We start from the raw sequence: 10872 nt of genomic DNA, 5'->3' as shown, positions 1-10872 counted from the left end.
CACACTTTGATCTAATAATCTTAATCAATTGACAAAATAAATCCAATCAAATTAAATTGTTTCACATGTAAATCAATCCAATCAAGTCACTAAACATTTGCTAATAATTTTCATCAATTCAATCAAGGACAGAACAAAATTTATATTATTAATAATAAATCTGAGTGAAGAATCTGCAACAAGAATAATCAGAAACAATTTAAATCTGAAATGATCATAATGGTATTGGTTTAATACGAAAGGGGATTAAACGACAATCATATCATTTTTTAAACGAAATAAAATTTCATCTCAATAAACATAACGGTAAAAATTTACCCTGAGGCGTTTAAAGTTGTTGCAATTTATTTAACATCAAGGTGATGTGGCTCGGTTAAATTAGAAACAAGGTTTTATTTATTTTCTTAAATTGTTTTTGGAGAAACCAAATTGTAATTTAATAACAAGTGAAAATAATGTTAATTTAATTGCCTTGTAATTCAGTTACAATTGTTTCAATATTGAATATAAACATAACGGTAAAAATAAATATCATTGAAAAAAAAGAATACAAAAAAAAACTTATAATGAAGATGAAACAAAATTCATGTTCTCAATGATGATAATGATGATAGTGTTGGTGGTGGTGGTGGTGGAGATAATTAATTTGATTAAGTTAATGAGCAAACAGCACTTGGAATATCCTTAATTAGTGAATCAATATCTTCTTGTTCATCAACAGGTTTATTACCTGATTTTGTTTTCTCATTATGCTTATTATGTTTACCATGATGTTTACTATTTGTCTTCGAGATGGATTGATGATGTTGTTGATGATGTTGATGGTGATCAACGTGTGGATGCTCTGAGCCTCGTCTCTTTAAACCTTCCAGATAAATGTCTCTGTTAAATAATCCAGCATTTAATGGAGCATCATCTTTGCCTGGTTTAACATGTATCTCAATCAGAGCGTAAACTGGCTTATGATCAGAAGTTTTAATTGATGTAACACAATCATAGGTGATACAATTAACTTGATTGTTTATCCTTTTAATTGCATTTTCTTGACTACTATTATTATCTATTTGATTTCTGTTGCTTCCACTTGAGCATTGATGTTGATGATCAGATGATGATGATGAACTTTTTTTCCTGTGATTAGTTTTAACTCGGTACAAAATCCTATCAGTGTAACTTGGAACTCGTTCAGAGAGTAAATCAAATCCATCTGATCCAATACGATATTTGTAGGTTGGAGCAAAAGAGATGCTTGAAGCTTCATTAAATCCATGGAAAATATCACCTTTATTCAGAGCCTTTCGAAGTTGATCATCATGAAGAAGTAGTTCGAAAGATGTTAAACTTGCTCTATTCGAATAAGAAAATAACAAAGAAAGAAAGAAAGAAAGAAAGAGAGAGAGAAATTTAAAAGAGAGAAAACAAACACCATGAAAGTGAATGAGAGAAAAAGACAATCTTCTTTTCAAGAACATTATCTGAATAACTTTGCAATTCCAATTTTACACGATTAGATGGATTCCTTATGAACACAAACATACACTCAGACTACATGGTAACATGTTTATATCTACACATACAATTTTCTGCGACGATGATAATACAAACAACATTCAACTCAGCGAGAAACATTCATCAATTGCATGAGAGAGATAAAAAGAGGAAAAAACATTGAGAATCTCAAATTCTTAAGATGAAAATATTTCATCATGAAAGAATATGAAGGTAGAAAAAATCATTCTCTTAGACAGAATTTTATCTCTTTACTCTCTTTTCCCTATCATGTTATTGATGGATTTAGAAAATGATGAGAAATTATGAGAAAATAAAGATGAAGATAAGTAGATGATGATGAAGAACAGAAAATAATCAATAGAAATCCAATCTCTTCGGGATTGGTTCTGAGGCCCGTTTGATTTTACTGAACATCATACATGATAATTAATCCTGAAGATTATGAGGTTGTAATTTAAATGGATTTTAATTAAATTGCAACTCTCATTTTCTATGCATGAATCTTGATTTTCACCTTGTTTCAAATCTGAAATTCATTGTTTGATTATCGAAATCTTAACAACTGGGAGTGAGAATGATGAGTGAGGTGTAAGAAAAAACAAATACCATGAACAATGGAAGATAAAAGTTATAATAAAGATAAATAGAGAAAAGCACGAGATAAATTGCATGGAAAAATTCAGTTCCAAGATTGAAGAAGAAAAAAGAAAAAAAGAAAAAGGTATGATATTGTATTCTCTTTGAGAATTCTGATGAAGATGAGAATAAAAAAGAGTGAAGAAAATGAAAAGATGAAGCATGAGAAAATGGAAGATGAAGAGAAATCATATTACTTATTAAAGAATAAGTAAAAGAAGAGGCGGATGATGAGAAAGATGATAAAGGAGAGAGAAAAAGTTGACATCCTGAGAGGAATTGCCTTCGAATGCGTTTCAACATGAAATCGTTTTTTCTTTTTTTTCGAAATTTCTAAATCACATATTTTTCTTCTTCAGAATTAACATAATGTTCTTCTGTCTCTCTCAAATAAATATACATGGAATACTTTCCTTCACCACCTACACCCAATTTCCAATCGTTATGGAATCTAATCGAGTTAGAACTTGCTAGTTAGCGAAATTTTTGTTCTATCAGATTTCTCTCTCCTCTCTTCTCGTGTCAATCTCATCCAAGATGGAGAGTTTAATCTTACTTTCGCCATCATCATCAACGTGATAGATAGTCAGAATATCGAGAAAATTCTGAACATCGATTGATGGATTGAGAGAAGAAGAAGAAGTAAAAACGTTTGCAATTACGAAAAAAAGAATAAAAAATCAATGATAATCTTTGTACAAGAGTAACATTGGAATCACTTGATACCTTTTAACTTGATTGAATTATTTTCATGGATTAAATTCAGATGAAAAACTATTAAATAATCAATTGAACAGATTCAAAGATATACTTGATTATCGCATGGTAATGGTTACGCAATTTCCATGGCAATTTCAGTTTTTTTTTGTTATTTTGTTTCTCTCTTTTTATCGAACCAAAGTTCAATCCTAATTCCTATGGGCATTCAATTAATACTTTCAACTGGTTATCATGATCATTATCAAACCAGAATATTAGCTAAATTTTCAGGAGAAACATTGATAACCGTATTGATTTCGAAGTTAAAAATTCATTATTCCAATCGAAAAACAACTTCAATGATAAATATTTATGAATTAGTGTTTCGAAAGTTATATTAATAATTAATAATTATTTTCTAATGATGAAATGATGATGAAATTGAATAATAACATTCAGATCAGAATGGAAAAAGTTGTGAATGAAATTGATTTAACTTCTGTTGTGATTATCATTTCAATAAGAGAATCATTAATTTCATCAAATGTTTCAGATTCCATGGTGAAAACCTAAATTGTGAACTTGGTTATTATCGATGGTGCTGATAAGCATCTTCATCTTTTGTCTCTTTTCTTTTTTATTTCTTCTCTCTATCTTATATATATACTTAATTCTGATAGAAAATTTTTTTCCTTCTCAATTCTGGTTGAATTTTTCTTTCTTTTCTATCACCTCCCTTTGTCTTTCTCTATCTATTTCCAAATCCTCCCCTTGTTACTCCTCCTGATATTATTTCACCCACAATAAATGTAATAATATCAATAAATAATGTATAGTTTGAACTGAACTGAGAAAAAAAATCGATATCAGAACAAATTTCAACTCATGATGAAAAAAAGATCATGTTTACATTTCCAGAGACATTTCTGAGTCTTTGCCATGTCACAAATTCTAGAAAATTTTCCATTTATTCTCTCTCTCTCTCTCTCTCGTTCTCTCTCACCTTCCAACCAATATCATCTTCAACATTAATTATCACTATGAATCATCATATGAAACTTTCGTCAAACCAGAAAACTTCATTTCACCGATATATCAATTTTGTGTCAACAATCATGATGATTATAAGAAGATAAAAGAGAATGATGGGAAGAAAAATTTCCAATTCATTCAGAATCAATTTTCATGAAGATAATAAAAGATAGACACAAATCGATGAAAAAGTAACAAAAAAATCTGAATTTCTAAATACAATTCAACTGGGAAAATGTATCCAAATGAATATTGGATGATGAGAAAAAAAATTTAGTAATGAAAATGAGTTTTTTTCTCTTTTTCCTTCCATTACCATAATAAGTTTATCAGAGAGAAAAAAATATTGGAATCATGAAGAAAATTCTGAAATATATCAAGTACTTACAATGAAGATAATAACAATGACTTATATTAAATGATAACAATGACAATATTTAGATTCTGGGTCAAGGGTCTGAGGTCATCATGATGATGACCAGAACTTTTTTTCTGCTCTAAAGTAAATAGGAAAATAATAATATCAATATAATGTCAGGAAAAAGATGATGAAGGAAAGTGGGTTTGGATGATAAGTCCCAAGGTGGGAAAAGATGAAACAGAAAAAAAAATATAATAATAATGAGCAATACAAATATTTCCACTCCCTTTACCCTGAATTAGATTCAATATCATGATGATGGTGATGATAACAATGCTATGAGAAGTTGGAGTTTGGATGAAAATTATTATTGTTTTGTTCAGTTAGATTATTGATCGATGGTCATTAATTCAATCATTGATCAATTTATCAATAATAAATCTGAAGATAATATGAATGTGCTCAAGGGGAAGGTACATAATATTAATCGACGAGATTAACAAGGAAAAGGAAGTAATTATTATCGACTTTTGTACATTAGATTCCAGTCTTCTTCCGCTTCCTCGAACCTGCTTTTTATTTCTTATTCACCTTCAACTTTACTGTTTAATCTGGATAAGTTTTTGTGGGTAATTTTGGTTATGTTAAATTGATTGTAATTCAATGAGATCCAAGGGAAACTTACTTGGTTAACATTTTCAAGGCTTCGGTGTAATTTTGTTCAATCCGGAAGTTAAGGTCACCAAACCAGAAGACAAAATCAAATCGAGAGGTGACATCGTTAACAGATTGATATGAAGGCTTCAAGGGTCTCAGGTTACGAGGTAAATCAAGGGATCGGCAAATTTTAACATAATCATCAATACGATCTTGGTTACGATTTGGGTGAGCGGGAAGATGACAGTTGATAAATAACAGGCTGGTACCAAAGAGAGTAAATGAAATGGCCAAAGCTCCTTTGGTTTTTACCATGTTGGTTGCCTTTGAACGGGAATTGTAACTATCATCTTCGGGAATCGACACGTACCAGATTAGATCGCGACGGATAAAAATGTAAAGCGAGAGGACTCCAAGTGAAACTGAATGAAGCAAAACATGAGATGGACCCAAAGTCGATTGAAGGTTAACAGTTAAGTCTCGGATTCCATTAGAACCGCCAGTTGAGGTTGTTGTAGGTGTTTCTTGAGTACCGATGGCGTAAATATCGGCCAAATATTCAGATCCTTGACCTTCACTTGGTAATAGTATTTCATTCCAATTTTCTGGACCAGGACGATTTCCCATATTCCAAGTAACCAAATAAACTGAACTAATTCCTTGTGGTAAAACGGTTTTCAGCTCATCTCCACCCAATAGTGATCCCTGTAAGTGAGTGAAAAAATGAACATTAAATGCAAATAGATTAACTCAGATAAGATAAAAGTTAGAAGATCAGAGAGTAAACAATTAGATATTTTCATTGGCTGTAAAGCTTAATGATTGATCTTGAAAACATTAATACATCACAATTAAAGATTTAGATCTTAATTTAGTGTGAAATATAAACATAAATCTTAACATGGTTGGTTATATTATATAATACATGTATTAATACTTAAAGTATTATAAAGTAATAAATTAGAAATGTTGATTGTCATTAACTATGCTTGAAGATTTCACTAATTACTGATGAACATTTTTAAAATGATTTAGTTTAATTGTAAACATTTAGAAAAAGAGATAATTATGATCACCTCATGTCCAATTGCACCAAAGATAAAATTTCTTGATCTCGCTTTGGATGTTTCAATTTTACCGATTTTGTATGAGGAAGAGGATGAAGATGAAGATGAGGATGAGGATGAGGATGAGGATGAGGATGAGGATGATTTAGTTGCTGTTGTTGTAGTAGAAAATACTGTAGAAGATGAAGATAAGGACGAACATGATGATATCCTCGATTTAGCACTGGAATTATTCGCAGTGGATTGAATAAAATCCGATTTGATAGGTTTCTCACTTTTACCAGTTTCATGGTGATCATTAACTTTACTATCATTAATCATTTAATCGATCATCACCATTTCACACTCATAACAATAATTAGTAGAGATTGACAAAGATTTGGCTTGGAAATTAATTAAAATACCAACTTAAAATTTGGGACAATTAACTGATTCCTCTTGAAGAAGTACTTGTAAATAGTTAGTGTTTGTTTTGATTATTGAAAATTACTCATTGTCATGACAACGATTCAATTTCCTTGGGTGTTAATAACCTTAATAAACGTTATTCTTAAATCATTAGCTGGTGATTGTACTCACTTCGTGAAAACTTCATCTCAATGCACTAATTGGCCTGAAATGATTGACTATTTGATATCTATCATGTAACTTTTGATTCCTAATCAGTTGACCTTTTAAGAGACTAAATCACTTAAATGAGAGGACAATACTTAATATCATATCTCTGGATTAACTTTATCTCTCATTGATTGTATTCAACTACATGAATGATTTAAAAACTGGTTGCAACCTCAAAGTCTTTTGCTTTTTATGTATTAAAAATTATAAGCAAACAAAATTAGTTTGACGGTAGTTTTAATCATTCGTGCAAGTAAAACGGTAATAATTCATCAATCAAATCAATGGTGAACTTGAATTTTTAGTTATCATATTGAATGATAAACTAATTTAATAACTTTAGAAGAGTTTACAGTCGCCGTCAACCCATCCTCTTTGCCTTTATATTAGTTAATCTAACTCGCAATTTAATTAATTAGAGAAATAAAAAATTTTCAGCTTTCTGGTTAAGGGTTTCTTTCATTTATAAGAGATGGCGACACAATTTTCTAATAATCGCACAATTATTACGATCCATACTTTGATACAAATACTGAGGATAATAGGGTAAGACTCAAGATATGTCCGTCAGCTCGATATTTTAACTTTGAGCTGACTTTTTTTCGGCTTAAAGTTCAAGCTACATATGAAAATGGACTTAATTGTTCAGTTAATTGTGTTTGTTTAAATTAGGTTAGGTTAGGTCTTCGCTAATAAGGGTCACCATGACCAAAGAAAGGCCCGGAGGGCCTGAGACAATCAAACCGAACTTTAAGCCGAGAAAAAAAATCAGCTGAAAAATGAAGATATCGAGCTGACGGACATATCTTGAGTCTTACCGATAATAGAGAGATGTTAAAATCACCATTAAATAATATCGATATGATGATAATACTAAAGGTTTATCCTACCTGAAAATGAAGATGGACAAACGTGCATAACGATGCAACATCCGCATACATCCAACTATCATCTAACAGCAACTTAATATTAAAACTTTTACTGTTTTCATGTTACAGCGTATATTGAAAATTTACCGAAAAATCAAGCATTGGCTTCGGTTGCAAGGGGTATGCCTCTCTTACACTTTTTTCCCCTCTGCTCACCATACCTTCCTTATAAAGGGTGTTTCACTTAATTTCAGATATCAGATTTCAGACAAAATGGGAAGCTACAATTAGATATAAGTATCTTACCTGAGATTAAATGTAAATCAAGATAAAAATTGAATTTTTGTTGGTAAAATGGTCAAGAAATGATAAAGTTGTTGTGATTGTCACTTTTTTACCAATTGTCTCTTAATCTTTACTTAATCTATGGCGAGATACTCTGATTGTAACTTCCCTTTTTGTCTGAAATTAAGTGAAACACCCTTTATGTTAACCGATTACAATTAATCACCTTAGTATAAAAACTCTCTCTCTCTCCTTAAATACACAGCTCAGTCAATGCCTACACCTCAGCTGTCATTACTCCTCTACTGTTGTTACTCTCTACTACAGTCAACTACCTAATTTTGTCACTTTATTTTAAGCTTTGACAGCAACCTCAGGGGAGGCTCGATGAATGAGAATTCATCGTTTCCGGGAATGACGACCGTACCAGGGAAAGGGGAAAGAGGGACAAGGAAGGGAATAATTGATGAGGAAAAGAAAACAACACAATAATTAACAGTTTTTCTTCCCTGAGGTCGAATACAAATTTGAGATAATATTTAAAAATTTTTGAAAAGTTTGATTGTCCAAATTCCAAAAATGGTAAACTCATTAAGTATGAAACAAAAAGAAATAAAAAGAAATTATAATAAACAAATAAAATTAGAATTTCAATCTAATCAAAGAAATAGAGAAAAGAAAATTGAATCAGATTACCAACAAAACTTAACGAAAAAACGAAAATGTTTGAGGTTATTACGACGCAATAATAGCTCATTTTTAAGACTAACAAAAATAACTAAAGTAACTGTTGAACTATCATAGTTTTGGTATTAACTTGATCCGTATGATAAGATAAATAATAATAACACAAAATTCAGTTTTAAATTCACAGGTAAAGTTGATTAAATTAAAGTTTATCAGGAGCCATAAAAATCGTGTCCTACCTAAAATTGTCGATCGTGGCTCCATCTTCTTAATCGGAACTATCCCCCCAATGTCCATTCAGTATCTATTATTTATTATTTCGATTCGATTTATTACGAAATTAAGTTTCGTAACTGATAGCTGTCAGAATAAAGTAATCGATTCTGGTTGGTTCGAAAAACTTGGTCTTTCTAAGTGTATATGATCATTGTTTACTTTTGCTCTAAGGCTCTAGAAAACTGCCGAAACAGGAAAGTACCACTAAATGGTTATTCAGCTATGCAGCTTTATCAAAAATAAAATAAACATTACTTTTAATGAGTGAATATCATCAGTTAAATTTGCATATCAGCTGATCAAATTACCTGATACTTTGTTAACAAAAGGAAGCGATTCGCTGAAAGAAAAATGGGAAAAAGGGCAAGGATATGATAGAGAACATATTTCGTCTCGAATGATGCTGTTCGGGAGTTGGATGGGATTACTTATTACTTGTGAAAAGTTGTGCTTTTAAGTTTTTGGTTTCTAAAGAAAAAAAAGAGATATGCCTGAAATGCTGAATATGAAGATGAGGTAACATGAAGAGAAAGCAAGAAAAAAAAAGATTGATTGAAAAAATACATAAGCATGTGAGATGAGGATATTACTCCCCAAACAATGATGAGAAATGTCAGCCAATGTGAGTGGAGTTAGAAGCCAAAGGTGTTATTTTCTTAATCCAAAGTCCAATTTTTTTTAAATTTATTTAGATGTTGATCGGGATCGTGATCGTGAACGAGATCGAGGAGAACGAGAACGTGATCTTGATCGAGATCTTCGAGCAGGAGAGTAAGTAGGAGAGCCACGACTTCTTCTAGGTGAATAGCTTCGAGAACGAGATCTTGAACGACCACCACCAGTTCCACCATGATTATTTATAATACAGTCGGAGAAAATGAGTTTGACGGTGGTTTTATATCATTCGCGCAGGCAAAAATGATAACAACAATTTATCAATCAAATCAATGTTAAATTTGAATCTCTTGATTATCTAATCATTGATAAATTGTTGTTATCACACTTTCTGCGCAAATAATTTAAAACCACCGTCAAACTCATTTTCTCCGAATGTATATACGCTGGATTGATTGGATGATGTTCAAAGCTGAATAATCAAAATAGTAGGATATCAAATTATCAAATTAGATGATTGTCTAGGTGATCTAGGTGATATTAGTAGAATCGTTAATTAGCATAACAACTATATAATATATTGATATGATAATGTAATACATGTATGTTAGTATGATGATCTGTTCCCGTAAGATACGTTTCCCTTTAAATCTCCTCATTTTTGCTCATTTCGATCAAACTAAATGTAAATAAATGATCATTTCAGCTGAAATTGAGTAAATAACAAACTTTGACAAAACAAAAACAACTGAAAGTTAATTACATTTATCGTTACATTGATTATCAGCGTTAACTTCATTTCCATTACCGCACAATCTAAATCTCACAATTCAAAAAGAACAGTTTTTGCTAGCTACATACAAAAGTAATTGGAGACATCCCAATGAGCTAGAGGTTTTAAGATCAAGAGAGAGAAACAAAAAAGAGAATCAAAGCAAAGGAATAGAGAGAACCAAAGCATTGACTTCTATTCCCTCGAATTCCCTCGATTAATATCGATCTTTATATCAAGAAAGTTTAATATAAAGATCGTCAATCAGCAATCAGGAAAATCGCCGAAGCCATTGGATAAGAATTATTGTTTTGTGTGTCAATAGCATTAAATTTATTCATCTCAATGGTAACCCGAACTACCAAAAGTATTAGTTATTACATAAAGGATGTTCCAGTTAATTATTACTCTAATTATTTCATTTAATTTTCTCTAATGATAATTGATAAGAAAGTATAAGAGTGAAGAATTCAACCAAAATCTCAAATGGATTTATTGATTGTTATCAACATAAGTAATTCAATTAAATTTATCATTTCTAATGAAATAAGTTAACCATCTCTATGGATATAATCACAATTAATACTTAGTGTTATTGTAAATTTTTACTCACCTTTAATCGTGATCAATCATCTTTAATTGCCAATTGACTGTCTAATTGAATACCAAACTCAACAGAAAAAAACTTTAATTGTGATGAAAAATTTTAAAAATAATAGTTTAATTTTTTAATCTTGTTAATTACTAGTCAATTTGCTTCGTTAATATGTAACACAATCAACGATA

At 30.7% G+C, this 10872-nt stretch overlaps 1 protein-coding gene across 1 annotated transcript; it reads right to left on the bottom strand.

The window, feature by feature from the left end:
- Positions 1–386: 386 nt before the first annotated feature.
- On the bottom strand, positions 387–6548 carry LOC128392455 (inositol polyphosphate 5-phosphatase E-like). Its single transcript, XM_053352483.1, has 3 exons — positions 5974–6548; positions 4926–5602; positions 387–1347 (listed from the first exon to the last, which is right to left on the bottom strand). Exons 1-3 carry the CDS (start codon positions 6283–6285, stop codon positions 651–653), a joined length of 1686 nt encoding a protein of 561 aa, XP_053208458.1. The 5' UTR covers positions 6286–6548; the 3' UTR covers positions 387–650.
- Between the last annotated feature and the right edge of the window lie 4324 nt (positions 6549–10872).

This window comes from Panonychus citri, unplaced genomic scaffold (genome assembly GCF_014898815.1).
Source record: "Panonychus citri isolate SS breed McGregor unplaced genomic scaffold, ASM1489881v1 Contig00136, whole genome shotgun sequence".
Lineage (NCBI taxonomy): Eukaryota > Metazoa > Arthropoda > Arachnida > Trombidiformes > Tetranychidae > Panonychus > Panonychus citri.
Note: the sequence above shows the minus strand (reverse complement) of the source record. Positions and strands in the feature narration are given on the sequence as shown.